We start from the raw sequence: 18,478 nt of genomic DNA, 5'->3' as shown, positions 1-18,478 counted from the left end.
TTTTTTCAGCTCTAAGAAAACAAGATGACACGTTTATTAAGGGAAACATTGTAGCATTTTATGTGTTTTATAATTATTTGCTTTGAGCTTGTCATAAAAACCATGTTGTGTCTGATATTTTGACAGTTCTCTGCATTGTACTGACTCTGAATTTGTTTGCAGCAGAAGATGAGAGGTGGTGTTCCGGTGATTATGCAAAAGGACAAGCCTAAATATTCGGTTTAGCTCACATCCCTCCAGCTTCTCCTCCAGATCTTTGCCCTCGGTCACTTCTATCAGAGAGCGGTGCACGTAGTCATGAACTACAAACCGATCCAACCTGCATTCATAAAAGATATTAACACCTTAGAACAGGCAGACAAAAATCTACTGTACCATCTACTGCATCTATACTGTTCAAAAGTTTTGGTCAGTAAGATTTCTTCTTTTTTTTATTATTGTTATATTTTTTAATTAATTTTATTCCGCAAGTGTGCATTAAAGGATTAGCTCACTTCAAGAATAAAAAATTCCTAAAAATTTACTCTCCCCCATGTCATCCGAGATGTTCATGTTTTTCTTTCTTCAATCGAAAAGAAATTAAGGTTTTAAAGAAAAACATTCCAGGATTTTTCTCCATATATTGGACTTCAGTGGTGGCCAGCAGGTTGAAGATCCAAACTGCAGTTTCAATGCAGCTTCAAAAGGCTCTACACAATCCCAGCTGAGGAATAAGGGTCTTATCTAGCGAAACGACTGGTCGTTTTCTAAAAGAAAAAAATTGCTATCACTTTAACCACAAATACTTGTCTTTCACTAGCTCTGTGATGCGTGTCCACGACTTCATGTATTAAGCATTCACGTTAGAAAGGTCACAGACTCTGTCTAATTTTCTCCTCCAACTTCAAAATCGTCCAACATCGTTGTTTTACCTCTTTTTGTAAAGAGCGTTTGACTTTCTTAGCACGTTCGCTTTGTAAACACTGGGTTGGTACTTCCGCCAATGTGTCATGGACGCAGAGCTAGTGCAAGATGAGCATTTGTGGTTAAAAAGTATGGAAATTAGGGCTGTCAAATGATTAATCGCGATTAATTGCATACAAAATAAAAGTTTGAGTTTGCCTAATATATGTATGTGTTCTGTGTGTAATTATTATGTATATATAAATACGAACACATTCATTTTTATACATTTAAGAAATATTTACAAGTATATGTATTTATTATAATTTTTATATAATTTATAATATATATAAATACAAATATTTTGTACATAACATATTTCTCTTAAATATATAAATTAATTTGTGTATTTTTATACATACATAATAATTACACACAGTACACACACATATATTAGGCAAACTCAAACTTTTATTTTGTATGTGATTAATTGCTTGACAACCCTAATAGAAATTGGTATTATTTTTTTAGAAAATGACTGATCGTTTCTCTAGATAAGACCCTTATTCCTCGGCTGGAATTGAGTAGAGCCCTTTGATGCTGTAATAAAACTGCAATTTGGACCTTCAACCCGTTGGCTCCCATTGAAGTCCACTATATGGAGAAAAATCCTGGAATGTTTTCATCAAAAACCATCATTTCTTTTTGGCTGAAGAAAGAAAGACGTGAACATCTTGGATAACATGGGGGTGATTCAATTATCAGGACAATTTTATTCTGGAAGTGAACTAATCCGTTAAACTGATCAGAAGTGACAGTAAAAAAATCAATAATATTACAAAATATTTCAGTTTCTAATAAATGCTGTTCTTTTGAAGGTTCTATTCATCACAGAAAAAAAAAACAAAAAATATTAAGCAGGACAAATGTTTTCAACATTGATGATATGAATGTTTCTTGAGCACCAAATCAGCATATTAAAATGATTTCTGAAGGATCATGTGACAGTGAAAACATGGCTGCTGATAAATTTAACTTTGCCATCATAGTAATAAATTATGTTTTAAATATATTTAAAAAGAAGACAGCTATTTAAATTGTAATATTATTTCATTATATTACTGTTTTTACTGTATTTTTTAATTTTATTATTATTATTATTATTATGGAAATTAAGAGACTTCTTATAAAAAACTTTTGAATGGTATAGTAAATCCTATTTTATAAATAGCATTTATGAATAAATAGATTGAAATGCACTATACCATATCACTTATTGGCTTTCTTTATTTACCACTAAACTAAATATTTGTAAATATTGCATATTTATTGTGATTATCCCCAATTTTGACATTTAGATGACCTGTTCTGTCATCTAATGCTCATTAAAGTCACTCTTTAAAAAGATTAAAGCAAATCTCAAAATAAATATCAATTTTTGTACTGTACATTATAACTGTTTGATGGTTAAATCAATTTAATTTCAAACAATTGATTTTATTCATTTATTTGTATAAAACAGCTCAGATTTTAAATATTGGCCATTTGTTAGTTATCGGCCATAACATAGAGACACATTTTAATATCAGTGCAAACTAGGTAGGCAAACAGTTGAATCTGTAGCTTTTGATAATGGAGACACCCTAAAGGTGAATTTTTGGGTGCCTACAGGCTGTCACGATCTCCAGTTAGAGTGCACGTAAGCTCCTCTAGAGGGCACTTCATCCCAGATCTTTGCCATTATTTCACGGACTATATTTCCCATAACACCCCATGTCAAGGAACTGATTGCATACACCTATGTTTCCTGTCTGGAGGACTATTTAAGCTGCACACAAACACTCACACATTGCAAAGTTTTGTTTTTTTAGCTGTTATTGGTCATTACTAAAGCTCACATTTGGATCTCCATTAGGATTTTCAATTTTCGATCTTCATTGTCACAATCCAGTCTGTTACACAGGCACAGGATATAGACATTTATAAGATAGAAGATACCTAGAAGGAACTAATGGTTAGTTCCTTCTAGGTATCTTCTATCTTATAGATGTCTCAGCTCTCCTTCCTAGAAACTAAAACCTAAACAAAATCGAAGAAACTTCTCACTAAGTAAACATTTAAATCAGCTCATTTGTCTCAATCCTCCTTCCTAGAAACTAAAACCTAATGAAAACTGAAGAAACGTCTCCCTACGTAAACATTTAAATCAGCTCTTTTGACTAACTAATTGATTTGGCTCTCCTACCCTTTCCTGGTGGCCACCAGCAGCAGATCATTAAAGAGGAACAGAAGTACAGGACACAGTTTTCTCTGACCAAACATGTTTTCCTTCAAAGAGATTTGCACCAGATCTCCCTGCTTCACAAGCCAGCGGGAGGAAGACACAAGAGGCAGGGCCTGAGAGAGACAGAGAGACCAAAAAAACAAAAAAAAAAACAAAAACAGACAGACATTGATGAAAAGAGTAAATTACACGTACAATATACATTACATGAAACCAGTTTACCTACCTTGCACGCAAACTCAACCTTGTTAGCAATCTGCACTATTTCTTCCATCTGTTTCATTCTGCCCACCTGCCAATTGCAAGCTTCCAGTAGCTGTAGGTGAAAACAGCACAAATCATAAACAATGTAGCAAACTGATTTTTATACAATAGCACACATTCAGAACATGTTTTGTCGGAGCAGAGCAGTTTGACATTCATACCCTGGAGATCTCTTTTAGAGCTCTAAATGCTGAGGCCTCACAGTTTGACCCTGGAACAGCCTTCTTCTGGATATTCTGCATTGCATCAATATGTTTGAAATACTGAGTGATGTAACTTTTTAAAAACAATTAAACATTCTTATGCTAATTGTGCTACACTGTAAAAAACTATTTGTTGAGTCAGCTTAAAATAATTTGTTACCTTGCTGCCTTAAAATTCTAAGTTCAGTTGATGCTGAAAAAGTTTATTTAACTTGAAATGTTAAGTTATGCTAAGTGACAACTTAGATATTTGAGTTGATTCACCTTAAAACTTTAAGGCAGCTGGGTTACTTACCCAGCTTTTAAGTTTAGCAAACACAAATATCTAAGCTATCACTTAGTACAACTTAACATTTCAAGTTGACTAAATTATTTGAGTTGACTGAACTTAAAATTTTAAGGCAGCAGGGTAACAAATTATTTTAAGCTGACTCAACACATTGTGTTTTTTGTTTTTTACAGTGTAGCGCAGGGGAGCCCAACCCTGTTCAACCTTCTTGCAGAGATTAGTTCCATCCCTGATCAAACACACCTGTCTGTAATTATCAAGTGCTCCTTCAGATCCTAATTAGTTGGTTCAGGTGTTTTTGATCAGGGTTGAAGCTGAACTCTGCAGGAAGGTAGATTTCCAGGAACAGGGTTGAGCACCCCTGTGCTAGTGCATCTCATCACTCACCTCCATTAGGATTTTAAGCCGTGTGATTCTCTGAAATGGCAGTGATAGGAAAGATTTGAGGGGTAGGCGATTACATCGAGGGTCTTCCTGTAGTTTATCCAAGATCTCCACAATCTGAGGACTTTCTTTTCTGAAAACAGTACAATATGTATTATAAATATGTTAGATTTTCAAATATCAGACAGTTCATTTATAATTGTCTCTATCTCTGTAGAATACAATGCAACCAGTTTGAATTTCTAATATTCATGATACATAAACATCAAGCACTATTCTTTTACCCAAGGTTGTGTAATGTCTGCTCCTGATAGGGCATATTACGGATGTAATTTATATAAGCATCAAAGGGCCCAAGAGCATATTGGTGTACAACATCACAGATTACATCGCAGAATACACTTGAGGCCAGCTCCAGCAGCATCACATCCAAGAAACTAAAAAAAGAATTTGCATATAGATAAGTATTCAGACAATTTTGGACATTTAATGAAAATTCTGTCATTAATTATTAATTAATGACAATTCCAAAATCCATAAGAGCTCTGTTCACCCTTCAGAACAAAAATTATTAAAATATTTTTGATTCCGTCTTCTGCCTTTATCTACAGTGGTGCTGCTAACATAGAATGTGCATGCGCTGCGCCTTGTTTACATACAGAGGAACGTACGTGCATGCGTCGTGGTACTCTCAATAATGGCAGAATACGTGACTTGGAGGAGAAGAACTATTGAATATAGTCATTATTTTTGTTTGTTCGTTTTTTTTGTTGCACACAAGCATTCTCGTAGCTTCGTAAAATTGCAGTTGAACCACTGATGTCACATAGACTTTAAAATATCTTAATTTGTGTTCCAAAGATGAAGGAAGGTCTTTGTCTTACAGGTTTGGGAACGACATTAGGGTGAGTGGCATATGCAAATAAATGCTAAAGATTTTTTCACAACTAACTCCTCTGAGCCACTTTTTCAATTATTTTTGTCATTTTTTATGAATGTATGTATGTGGAAGTGTCCTAGCACAGTGGTGTAGTTCAGCAAACTGACATATGAACATGTTCCATCAGATAATTTTAGAGCATTTTACTTTCACTTTCAAATTAGCGGCAACTCGGCATCAAGCAATTGTTTGTTTTTAGTTCGCTTGAGTTTTCCTTCTTTTCTTCGGTTTTAAGTAGCTTGTAAAACCATTGTGCGCATTTTACTTTAACTTTTAAATTAGTACACACTGCACTGAGCAGCCACATTCAGTTTTAATTGTATTATCTGTTCTCTAACTGAACTAGAAGATTTTTATTATCAAAAAAATCTTGAAAGATGAAGCAGCACATACCGCCATCTGCCGTGTATTGTTTAAAGAATATTGAGTGACCCAAGCCATATAGCACAGAAATTAGACTTTCGCTTCACTTTAAAATGAAACACATGAGGAAACAATCCCTCACGAAAATGAATGCCATGATCATATGAATTTAAGACTTGCTGCTCTGATTTAAGACATTTTCAAGGCCTTAATTCATGGCGATTTAAGACTTTTTAAGATTTTTTCTCCAACATTATTATTCCAACATTATTATTTCCTGAAAGGATTAGTTCACTTTCAGAATACAAATTGATAATTATATGTCATCCACGATGTTCATGTCTTTTTTTCTTCAGTCAAAAAGAAATTAGAATTCCAGGATTTTTCTCCATATAGTGGACTTCAATGGTGGCCAGCGGGTTGGAGGTCCAAACTGCAGTTTCAGTGCAGCTTCAAAGGCTTCTACATGACTGATAGTTTCGCTAGATAAGACCCTTATTCCTTGTTGTAGAGCCCTTTGAAGCTGCACTGAAACTGCAATTTGGACCTTCAACCTGTTGATCCCCACTGAAGTCCACCATATGGAGGGAAATCCTAAAATGTTTTCCTCAAAAACCTTAATTACTTTTTGACTTTAGAACAAAAAACAAAAACATCTTTGATGATATGGGGGTGAGTAAATGATTAGGAATTTTTTATTCTGGCAGTGAACTAATCCTTGAACAACAATGAACACATGAAGGAAACAGATCTAAATGTTTTCTCCTCAAGACATTTATTCACTGTACAGTCTTGCTAAACAGACTTTCTACTGTGTACACAAAGTCTGGTTCTTACCTTTGACTGATCTCTTTGATCTTTGCGATGCTAGAAAACAATGACGTTCTGTCTCTTGGTGCCAAAGCGTCTTTCAGCATTGACGATTCCTGAAAATGTTCCACAGCCACCATCAAGCTCTGAAGATAGGACTGCTCAGATGTGACAACCTCGTACAGGTTCTGGAGAAGAGAGAAGGGTTGAGAAGAGGTCATGAATAAAAGGTTATGAACATGAAAAACAGGTCAAGGTAGGCCTACCTCTTGAAGCTTTAGCTGGTCCTTACTGAGACGACTTAGTATTCTACTGTCTCTTACAATGTTTCGGTCTTGCCATAAGTTCTCCAGTGAGTTTGTTTTCGTATCAGCACACATACAGTTCCAGTCTCTCTTGGTGTGGCTTTCAATCCGTTTGTCCACCAAACCAGGAAGAGGCAGCATTGTTGGAGTCTTTTGGGAAATTTCAAGTAAGTTCTTAGAGAGACTCTCCCCATCTGTTTCTTGGTATTTTATCGCATCCTCTTGACTGTCTCCACTGGAAACACTTGAGATGGATACATTTTCACATAGTCTTTCTCCATCAGTCAGTCTTTTGGTGTGAAAGAGCAATGAGCACATTTCTAATTGAGAGTTACTAAACATTTTGGGAGAGTGATCTCCTTTAGCCTTTAATACTTTGGTGCTACAATCTCTTTCTTTAATTGCTCCTGAGAATCTTACGTGTAGCTCAGAAACCAAACTTTCCCTGACAGGGTTGCTAAGTGACCCAACTTCATTGTGCTCAGGGGTAATTTTGGTTTTATTCTGGACCCTGTAAGCAGGAATTGGTTTTGACAGAGATAAATGTGGAAGGGGTTTGGCAGTGGGACAAACCTCAGTACCTGGAGATAACAAGAGAATCAGTAGAAAATATGATTCAGTGATGAAAGACTACTACATAGTGATTATGATGGTGGATTTAGAGTACCTGATTGTCTGCAGGGCAGCACTGGTGAGCTGGAGCATTCAGACTGGACTGGTGTTGAGTCTACATCTATATAAACTCCCTCATCAATATCATTCTTAGGTGCTTTACCAACAGAAATAAATAACACAAAGTCCTCCATTCAAATTGCTGACACAGATTCTCATAAGAAACTTGAAAGGGCATATGCTTTTTACTTATATATTGTCTTTATGTTTGGAGCCACAGAGACCCTAGTGATTTATGTTTAACAACAATTTTTTAAAAATTAAGTTTTTCTTACATTTATGCATTTGGCAGATTTTTCTCCAAAGCGTTTTTATGAGGTACAAAGGGCCTTGGATTTTTAGACCCAAACCATTAAGGCTAAAAATGGCTGGCTATATGATAGCTTGTGGATGTTTGGCTCGGGAGATGCCTGTAAGTCTCAAAGCACTGAGAAATAAATTCAAACACTCACCCGTCATGGAGATCATTTGCTCTGGCTCTTTGGGAAGAGGTCTGGGAGGTACAGGTATGCTCGGAGGGACACGTTTTGAATTACGTGAGGTAGTTTTTGGACGACTCTTCCAGTTTTCCAAATGAGTGCCATTATTCTTTCCATCTGTAGAAACAGATTGGTGAATCCTTGCCAGTGGTTCACAGATTTACTCACATCTGCTGTCATGACAGTAGGATGTTGTCCATGCAGGACTGGTTTTGCTCAATGAGTTTATGTTTAGAAATTGAAATTAGACATTCTCTAAAAAAGTAAAATATGTGTACCTGAACAAGCTGGGTCTGATGCAGGTGCAACATAATTCACATTAATATTATTGATATTAAAGGCAGGCTGTGATTGGTCTACATGGAACTGTGTCTTCAGAAGACGAGGTTTTGGGATTGGTTTTATCTTTGGGGGAACGACCAGACCATGATTGGCAATTTCTTGGCGTGGGTTTTGTACTGCTGTGGAGTTCTGGGTGGCCTGGTGTTGGTGGTCCTTCTCTTGGACATCTCTCTTCAAAATAAAGTCTGTCCCTCTGCGCCATTTCTCACCCTTAAGCGGAGGTTTAGGGGGACAGTAGGTTTTAAATGCAGGAATGTTTTGGCATGGACACGGTTCTCTGTATCCATCTGGCCCTGGCATGGCCTTCGGATGCCTGTAAGGAAGAGCAGATGGGAGCAGAATGCTATTAATTGTCAGTGTAAATGTTGGCAGATGATTATAAAAAATGTCTACTGGAAATTAAAGATCTTTTGACTTAAGTAATTATTAAATTAATGGATTGCACAAGTATATTTTTAAGTACATTGTTTCCATAAGAATTTTTATGCCATGTACTTCTTTTTCTCAAGAGAAAGTAACTGTATTCCATTACCCAGCCATGACCACAACTGGCTACAAATGCAAATATCATCCCTGCCACAGTTATAATATCACTCTTGTTTTGAGTCAAACATGTGCAAAAAATTGCTAGCCCAAGTCATTGTGAGTCCACTAGCAAAAATAATGCATTAATTGCATAATATCAATACATTTTAGTGTGAAATTATAGATGAATCATGATTTTGTGAGAAAAGTATGGTTGAAAATCTGTATGCTTATTTTATGCACAAATGCGTGCAGTTAGTGGGCTGCTGATCTCAGAAGTACATACTAACATATTAATCTTACTATTTCTGAAAAAGATATTGTAAAAAAAATAAGAATAATATTGATAGACTACTCTGCATTGTTGGTTGCAGCAGTGCGGTGTATAATGAGAGCACGAAGAAGAAGATGAACTTAAACAGTCTTTAATTAATCAACACAAAAGGTAATCCACAGAAGGCAGGCAGGTAACACACACAACACAACATTAACTTTGACACTGGACAAGGGAACACAGGACAGACTAGAACTATATAGTTTGATCAAGGTTGATTAAAGGGGTTATCGGATGCAAAGTTCACTTTTACATGTTGTTTGAACATTAATGTGTGTTAGCAGTGTATGTACAAATCTACCCTATAATGATAAAAATCCATGCAGTGGTTTTTAATCAATCTGTAAAAATAATATCCCCTTTTTCACACCGACAGAGGCCGATGATAGTTGACTGACATGAGTGTCTTACCTCAGATCAACTGTAACAGTCCGACCTCCATTGTTTCGATGCCGAAGCAGGAATGTAAGTTAGACAAGAATATCTCTGATTGAGCGATTGAGGTGTTGTGTTGCTGGATGTAATAATGAACGTAGTGGTCGTCATTTACTCCCGACATCTGAGCCGCTAAAGATGCAGTGGATTGTTTGTGAAGGGAATGCGCCTCCTGATCTACATAAATGCGTCTGTGTTCATACAAATCATTCATGCTAGTTAGCAAGTTTCGTGGCTAAACGCGCTAAATGCGGGTAAAGTAAACAGTCTTTTAGGGCAGCTCATCACTCCACAGAGAGAAGAGAGGGGCGGGGTGAGCAGAGCTCATTTGCATTTAAAGGAACAATCCCTCAGAATGGGATGATTTTTGCAGAGCTCATTTTGACAAGGTAAAAAGGGTGTTGTTAGGTAAAAACACAACCGTTGAGAATTTTTAAACAAAGTATATTACAGACTTTTCATTAAAACCCTAAAGAATCATATCAACTTGTGGAAAATGGGCATCCGATGACCCCTTTAAGGAAAGAAAGGGATGTGATGTGATGTGTGGCCAAGTATGGTGACCCATACTTGGAAATTATACTCTGCATTTCACCCATCCAAGTGCGCACACACACTGTGAACACACCCAGAGTAGTGGGCAGCCAATACTGCGGCATCCGAAGAGCGGTGGGGGGTTCAGTGCATTGCTCAAGGGTCTCACCTCAGTTGTGGTATTGAGGGTGGAGAGAGCATTGGACATTCCCCCACCTACAATCCCTGCCGGACCTGAAACTCAAACCCACAACCTTTGGATTACAATCCAACTCTCTAACCATTAGGCCACGACTGCCCCCCCACCACACACACACACCTGAGACAAGAGGGAAAACCAGGTCACAAAGCACACAAAGGGGAAGGAAAAAACAACAAAACAGGTCCATGAGTCTGACAGTTCGCCCTCCTTCCGGGAAGGTGCGACCTCATATCACAGAGACAAGGGGAGGGACGGAGGGGAATTTAGGAGGAGGACAAAGGAGTGGATATGAGATGGTGAGAGGGGATGGCGAAGGGCTGGCAGGAAGGCAGGCGGACAACTCAGGTGGAGCCGACGGAGGGAGGAGCCATGGTGGAGGAAGGGCTGATGACTCCAGGGGGCCAACCAACGGAAGCAGAGCAGGTGGTGGTGGAGCCTCGAGGCGAGCTGATGAGTCAAGGTGATGCAGAGGATCCGGAGGGCCAAGTGGAGTAGATGGCTCCGGTGACTGAGGCGGAGGCGGGATTTGGAAGGACACGGTAGTGCCGGAGCAACAGTAGACCAAGGTGGAGCCAGAGGGACTAGGCGCAGCCAGAGGAGTCTCGAGGTGGCGGATGGTCGACATATTAATATTACATTTTCTGAAAAAGAAATCGCAAAAAATTAAGAATAATATTAGTAGTTGACTATTCTGCTTTGTTGGTTGTCAGCAGTGCGGTGTAAAATGAGCACACGAAGAAGAAGATGAACGTAAATAGACTTTAATTAATCCACACAGAAGGTAATCCACAGAAGGCGGGTAACACATGCAACACAACGTTAACTTTAACACTGGATGAGGGAACACAGGACAGACTTGAACTAAATACATTGGCAAATGAGGATGATTAATGAGACACAGTTTGTCTCAGTTTGAAAGGAGCGACCTTGTAGCACAGAGACAGAGGGAAGGACGGAGGGGGACTTAGGAGGAGGACAAAGGAGTGGATTGGGATGGTGACAGGGGACGGCGAAGGGTGGCGGGAAGGCAGGCGGACAACTCAGGTGGAGGTTCGGGCGGAGGACTGACACCCCGACAACGAACAGAGTAGAGGGGTGGAGACGATGGAAGGAGGAGCCATGGAGGAAACAGGACGAGCCAGGGAGAAGACAGGAGAGACTTAGAGTAGGAGGAGACAAGTGGGACCCAGGCCGCAGCCATGATGGCGACCCACGGTGGAGCGGATGGAGAGAGGAGCCATGGTCGAGACACCAGGGGGCCATGACACCAGGGGACCAACCGATGGTGACGAAGCAGGTGGTAGTGAAGCCCCGAGGTGGAGACAAAGAGCTGATGAGCCAGGGTGATGTTGAGGATCCGGTGGGCCAAGGTGGAGCAGATGGCTCCGGTGACCAAGGCATCCTTCAGCCATGATGCTAGTTGACCAAGGCAGAGGCCGATTCGGAAGGCCGTGGTCGAGGCGGAGCGACAAAGGACCAAGGTGGAGCTGGAGGGAAGGAGGAGCCTTACACAGCCGGAGGGGCGAAAAGCAGCCAGAGGAGTGGAGTCCCGATGTGGCAGATGGTCGACGACTGACCAAACCAGAGCCGGAGGGACGAGGGAGCCCGGCAGAGCTGGTGGACTGAAGGGCCATGGTGGAGAGGAAGGAGCTAGGAGCCACAGTAAAGCTGCTGGGTCAATGGGCCGAGGTGGAGTCCGGGAATAAGAGGCTGGAGTTGGAGACAAGGAATCCTTCAGCCACGACGCCAGTGGAGACTGGCAGACCAAGGCGATCCCACCGCACAGATGGTAGGCTGAGGATGAGCAGAGAGGCTTCCAGAAGACAGCGGTGGTGACAGTGAGGACTGGTGCAGAGTATGTGAGCTGAGTGGAGCGACAACAATTTTCTCTCCGTGCGCCGAGCATTTTATTCTTCTCATTCGAAATCGGATACAGATGAAGTACCACAGTAAGTTTACATTTGTTTAAAAGCATTGAGAGAGCGATTGCCTGTGAATAAGTATTGTACTTGTTTAAATCACGCTTTCACTTGAAAATATTCAGTATCTTGAATGAACAAACTAATTCATTGAAAACTATAACTTTCTGCTCATGTCCATTGCCTTCATCCTAGTCTTCACATTCTTTTTGATCTGAGTGATCCATCCTTATCAAACTAGCTAAACAGGCTATGTTTAACACATACATTCTTGCTAAATATGCAGTTATATTATGGATCATTGTCATGAATTGTACTCGTGATGGAGCAATGCTGGAGCGCCCTTGGAGCAAGTAAAAACCACAATGCTCCGACTTTTAAAATTTCCACTCCTCACTCCATTAAAAATCACACCACTGCACTCCGCGCTCCGCTCCCACTCCGCTCCACTCACATACTCTGGTGGTGGGAGAGGGAGGCTTAGCGGGAGTTCAGGGTGATCAGGGGGCTTAGGGGGCTTTTCCAAAGCCGACACAGGACTGACAGAGAGTTCAGGGCAGACAGACAGTTCAGGGCAGGCTGATGATGACAGGAGAAGGGCAGATAATACACAGTCCGCTGAGCTCAGCTCACCCTCAGCCATGGTGCAGTGGGTGGAGCTTCCCTCTGCACTCTCGCTGTCCATAGCACTCTCCCCTGTAGCGAGCGCTGTAGCCTCACACCTGGTCTGTTGTCACAGGCTCTGGCTCCAGGGCGATCCTCAGCTCAGATCCTCGGTCGCGGCGGACTCTGGCTTGCTGTCAGCAGTGAGCGCAGTTTCTTGCTCAGCAGGGTGATGGTGGGCTGGGCTCTGGGCCTTGTCATGTTCTGGATTGCGGTAGGATGCTCTCCAGACACCGAAACATGGCCTCCCTCCAGTTCAGTCCCGGTGGTGTCTGGGAGGTCCAGGAACTTAATGGTCTCATCGCCGTGTGGAGACATGACAACAAGAAGTGCGAACCCCAGGGCGAACAACACCAGGTCGTAGCTTTCCCGGGCCGCAACACAACGTTAACATCCACTAACGTTTACTAACCCAAACCTAAATCTATCCCTTACAATGCAAGTACAGTAATTACTGTTGTTCATTGTGACAAAAATGATGCAATATTGATGTGCGGAACAAAGGAAAACTAGGTCACAGGGGAACAGGCCAACTGAAAACTCAATGAACACAAGGACAATAACTAAACAACGCTGACAACAAGTAATAAATAAAGTTTTATTACAGTTACTTTTCTTAAATAAGACATCTTTGATGACATACGCAGCCAACAAATGCAACCTCCGAAGGGTTGCAGCCTCCAAAATTAGATTATTATTATACAGACATTTGGTTATTACCACACTGTGGTCTGTATGTTATTGCTACATTATCGGATAGCATACATTACTACATTGCATCATCATTTATGCACCCTCATGTTATTTCAAACTCGTACGACGTTCTTTCTTCTGTTTTGGTTCCCACTGACTTTCAAAATATGGAAAAAATTAAATAAAAAACCCCACAATGCAAGTCGATTGAACTAAAACTGTTAGGTTACCCATCATCTTTCAAAATATCTTCTTTTGTTTTCTGCAGAGGAAAGAAATTCAAACAGGTTTAAAACAACATGAGGGTATGTTTTGGGTGGACTAACTCCATGTAAAGGTCCAGACAGAGAGAGTGTGATCTGATCTGGCTGCACATCAGAGCTCAAGACAAATTGGCCTCTTTGTTTGTGCTTTCCAAAAGTGATGATTCAGCATATTGGCCCAGGTGGACTTTGAATGATCTCATTTGAGAAACAAAGAGAAATAATTTGTTGACACTTGGGGTGTCTGCACACTGAACATAAAATATGTGCTAATACATTCCTACCAATTCTCATATTGTGCACTGATAACATGTTTTTATTAAGTACTCAGTGGCTGACTTATGTGAACAGGAATGTTTTACCTACAACTCGCCACACACACACACACACAAGCCCACCAATAATTTCCTTTTTGTGGGCACAGCTGGATCATGCAGTGAAAAGAGCTGTTGTTGGGATTTCCCACTTTTCCCGTCTCAGGAGATCCGGTCACACATGTCTCCGCTTGCTGTCAACTCAGCTATACTGTATCATCTAAGACATTCCTACTAAACTCGAGCAGGTAATAATGTATCCTTAGGCTTTCTGCTAAATAAGTCACCTTTGTAATGGAATTTGGAAATTTCCCACTTTTCACGAATGTCCAAATGATTGATTAAGTAGGAAAATCCAACATTCCCCTGTAATGAAGTAATTGTTTTTATATGGGTAGAAAGGGCAAGATGAGCTTGTGGATTAAGTTCAGCCACTGCCTCTATATATTACCTTCTATATATTAGAATTTACCTCAGTTTATAGAAAAGCTACTTACGATAAACTTCCAGATGTGGTTTTGTCATTACCACCTGTGATTTTGGTAGGTTCTCAGTGTATTATAACAAAACAAATTTTAGTACCTCAGTAGTTTGATGTATTTGCATTACGGTATATCAGTTAATAGTCATCTACACTCTAAAAAATGCTGGGTTATTATTTTTTTTTTTAACCCAAATGCTGGGTTCAACCTCAGTTATTTATTGGGTTATTTTTAAATATTTTTACCCAGGTGCTGGATAGTTTTCCTGCATTCTAAAAATGCTGGGCTCAGTTTGGGTCATTTTATTGGGTTAGTTTTTTATATATGTATATATTTATTTTTTAATTTTTTTACCAAGGTGCTGGGTACTTTTTCTGTAACTAAGCTGCCGGGGTATTTTTTTTTTACCCAACCGCTGGGTTGAGCTTGTCTCAGACAAAACAACCGAGTTTCTGAGTTACAGTCAAAGTGCCTTTTTGCATCCTCTACAGGTCAGCACGGATCTCAGCGCCACCATTCGGTGCACTTCTTCAGCAAAATAAAGGTTTGTACAATTTTTATTTCATTTATAACATTTTTACTGGGCTGTAAATTATATTATTTTATACAGCGCAACATTTTAGCACAATATGTCAGTCGTTTCAAATGATGGAAACACCTTTTGCTTTGCATAAAATAAACAGATTTTATTCATTTCAATACTAAATTTAATTTAATTTGATGTTTAAATACGTTCTCTGATCTCAGTACTGTTTGTTTATGGGCAGTTACGGTCAGTCACTACATCTTTCATGTACGAATGAAACGTGAGGTGGCGGTCTGAGGTTCATATTCCCTTCGCGAACAGCAGCTCATCACCAGCTCAGATTTCTGTGACACACTGATACAAGAATTAGCGCTATTTCGATGAAAAGTGATTACAGAGAATGGCTGAATACACTTGAATTTAAATGCTACTTTTAAATGTTACATTTTTTTTTTTCTAAAATGCTTGTTAAATGAGTTTAAATGTATGTAATATTGTAAACTATGTTGTATTCACCCAAATAAATTCACTTATATTTAGTCTATGGGTGCTCTTGCTTAATGATAAATGTTTATCTTTTGATTGATTGCTGAGCTACTATAATTCTGTGTGAGATTTTTCCTTTCCACTCAACCCATTGTAAGCCAGCAATATAATAATTTTTAAACAATAGATGACTTTAAATAAAACAACTAAGCATGTTGGGTAAATCATTTAAAATCAACCAGCTGGGTCAGCATGTATTCTGTCCAGTATTTACCCAGCGCTGGGGTACACTGTAAAAAATGCCCGTGAATTTAACAGTAAAAAACTGTAAAAATGCTACAGTAAAAACATGTTAAATGGTTAACAGTAAAATACTGTAAAATTTACAGTGAATAACCATAAATTGACATTCCCAGAATTCCCTGTGTTACATTTTTTTTTTATTTGATGTTTTTTTTTGTTGAAATAACTCTTTTTTCTTAGTTTTCACTTAGTTTTGTACAATAGGGTTGTATGTTACATCTAATGTTGTTAAATTAATGTTTATTGCATTATTTCAGTTTCATGTGTGTTACCATGATGGTGTTTAGTGTTTGTGCGAATGACACTGTGCATCTTCTATATATGTTAATATTTAAAAGCTTTTTGCGATGAGCTTTGGTTCATCATGCGACTTTCTCATCACCACCTGCTTTTGGTGGTTATCAGTGTATTACAAAGGTACAAAACAGATTTCAGTACTTCAATAGGTTGGTAAATTAACATTATATCAGTTAATGAAATTACAGTATTTACCTGTAAATTTAAGTGAAAACCATAGAATGTTAAACGTTGCTACCGTAACTTTTACAGTAAAACTCTGGTAACCACAGCTGCCGGTTTTTTACCGTACATTTTACGGAATTTTTTTTTACAGTGTACCAAATAACCCAACGAGTGTAACTAGTAATTTGTCTTGAGACAACTGAATATAACACTTCAGTCTACTTTCTCCTGCAATGAAATGATCGTGACAAAACAATGCAGACATTGTGCCCAAAGCACATAGCAATCCTTGCAAATCTCTTTTTCAACAACTTCAAGACACAACAGATGGAAGATAAGAAAGATGCATCTTTGAATGTGAATATGGGAATGAAGGGCCAGACACAGAAATATATGTGACAATTTAAACATTTAAAATTGCTTTAACATCCAACAAGTATTATGTATATACTGTATTTATTTATTTATATAAACATTTTACATCCATCCCTTTCACATTAATGTTTCTCATCTCTTAATCCTCATCATTTTAATTTCGAATAAATGTTTCTGTATATACACTTGATATTGGATATTAACCATATAGTAGATGCATCATTGTATTATGATAAGACAAATATATATTTGCATATTATATTCAAATAATTATTAAAGCTAATATTAAGTAAAGAAAAACTTCCACTTACCTCAGTTTGTATTCAATTTAATTGTGAAATGATGTGTCCACCTCTTGATGCTTTGCAAAATCAATAAACTGATATTCTCAGCCAACTCTACCTGATTCTACCTAACAGTGAATACCATGTGATTCCATCACACAACTCTCTCCCTAGTAATTGTTGAGTTCAGTCTAGACTTCAAATGTAGAGAGAGGGGAGGGAAAAAAGAAGACCCGTCCTGACATGCCAGTGTAAAGTCAATCAGCTAAGAAGACTGGAATCCACTCATTATGCACCATTAGTGTAACTTATACTTGAGTTATTTAAAGAAAATACAGATTTTGTTATAAAATCATAAAAAAAAAAAAAAAACTAGTCACACTATCAGATTTTGGCTGGGGTGGAATGGCATTTAGTTATATTTCACACATACCTCCCATTTGCATAATTGAAGTGCACTTGTGTTGTTTAATAAGAAACACTGGGTGTAGTTATAGAGGTAAGATGTTTTCTTTTCAGTATTTTGACATCTCCTCCATATGTTGTTTTCCAGAAAAACACAACATGTTCTTATGAAACTAGCATATTCCAAATTATCAACTGATACCTGCTCAGACTGCAAAGGTGTTTGATTGCATTTGAAATGACTAATTATTCATGACTCATGTCATCAGTGCAAACACCTTAGAAGTCATTAAAGGAACACTGCACTTTTTCTTGAAAATAGGCTCATTGTCCAAATCCCCTAGAGTTAATCAAGGAACTTTGCTGCCGTACTATGGGTGCAGCAGGGATGCAGAGTTGCAGCCGGCAGAGTTGACCCATGGTACACTGAAAACCCTAATAAGTTAATTGGACTAAATTGATTGAGTAAACTCGTTGCCTCAATTTAATTGAGTAATGGAATCTTCCAAAACTTGCATATTTAAGTTTATTTAACTTGGCGGTTTTGTAGACTGTACTTAAATCATTCAGTTCAACAAACTTAGCACTTATTTAATGTACTTAAACGATTGTGTTCACTTGGTATTCATTTTTTTAAGTGTACTTATATATTTAAGTTAACTCAACATGAAAATGTAACTTAAAACTGTTAAACAATGTTCTTATATTTGACTGCAAGTCATGTCAGTAGTAGCACAACAAAAAACAAACAAAAAAAGCTCATAAAATGGTTATTGATAGTTAATAAAAATAAATAAAATTGAGTTGTTACCATTGTTGTGATTCACATGCTGAATGTTGAAGTCTGTGTGTGACTCATGCACATTACCCCAAATATTAAAAGATTATATAAACGCAGTTAAAAGCTTCTTATAGTGTTAATAAAAAAAAGAAAATCAGTAAAATTGTAAAATCATTAATCAGCATGAAAAACACTCATGATTTAATTACCTAATTATCTAAAAAACCTAATGATTTAATTAGAATATAGATCACCTTCTAAAAGCAATCTATTTA

General features: G+C 38.3%; 1 protein-coding gene across 1 annotated transcript; it reads right to left on the bottom strand.

Annotated features, from left to right (window-relative positions):
- Nucleotides 1-5: 5 nt before the first annotated feature.
- LOC127166713 (rho guanine nucleotide exchange factor 5) lies at nucleotides 6-8,517 on the bottom strand. The gene is made up of 12 exons (XM_051112199.1): nucleotides 8,154-8,517; nucleotides 7,849-7,992; nucleotides 7,392-7,493; nucleotides 6,686-7,305; nucleotides 6,447-6,607; nucleotides 4,591-4,743; nucleotides 4,310-4,439; nucleotides 3,592-3,666; nucleotides 3,393-3,482; nucleotides 3,128-3,279; nucleotides 142-319; nucleotides 6-11 (listed from the first exon to the last, which is right to left on the bottom strand). Exons 1-12 carry the CDS (start codon nucleotides 8,515-8,517, stop codon nucleotides 6-8), a joined length of 2,175 nt encoding a protein of 724 aa, XP_050968156.1.
- Nucleotides 8,518-18,478: the final 9,961 nt, after the last annotated feature.

Source organism: Labeo rohita, chromosome 6 (genome assembly GCF_022985175.1).
Source record: "Labeo rohita strain BAU-BD-2019 chromosome 6, IGBB_LRoh.1.0, whole genome shotgun sequence".
In the NCBI taxonomy this organism is placed as follows: domain Eukaryota; kingdom Metazoa; phylum Chordata; class Actinopteri; order Cypriniformes; family Cyprinidae; genus Labeo; species Labeo rohita.
This window is presented reverse-complemented; position numbering and strand designations above follow the sequence as displayed.

What these genes read in the sequence shown, in the direction of transcription:
- LOC127166713 (XM_051112199.1), bottom strand. Translation starts at nt 8,517, where the DNA reads ATGCCAGGGCCAGATGGATACAGAGAACCGTGTCCATGCCAAAACATT. An exon ending in GCTGCCCTGCAGACAATCAG is followed by an intron (nt 7,306 to 7,391) that starts GTACTCTAAATC and finishes TGTTATCTCCAG; the next exon opens with GTACTGAGGTTTGTCCCACT. An exon ending in ATCAAAGAGATCAGTCAAAG is followed by an intron (nt 4,744 to 6,446) that starts GTAAGAACCAGA and finishes TTCTTTTTTTAG; the next exon opens with TTTCTTGGATGTGATGCTGC.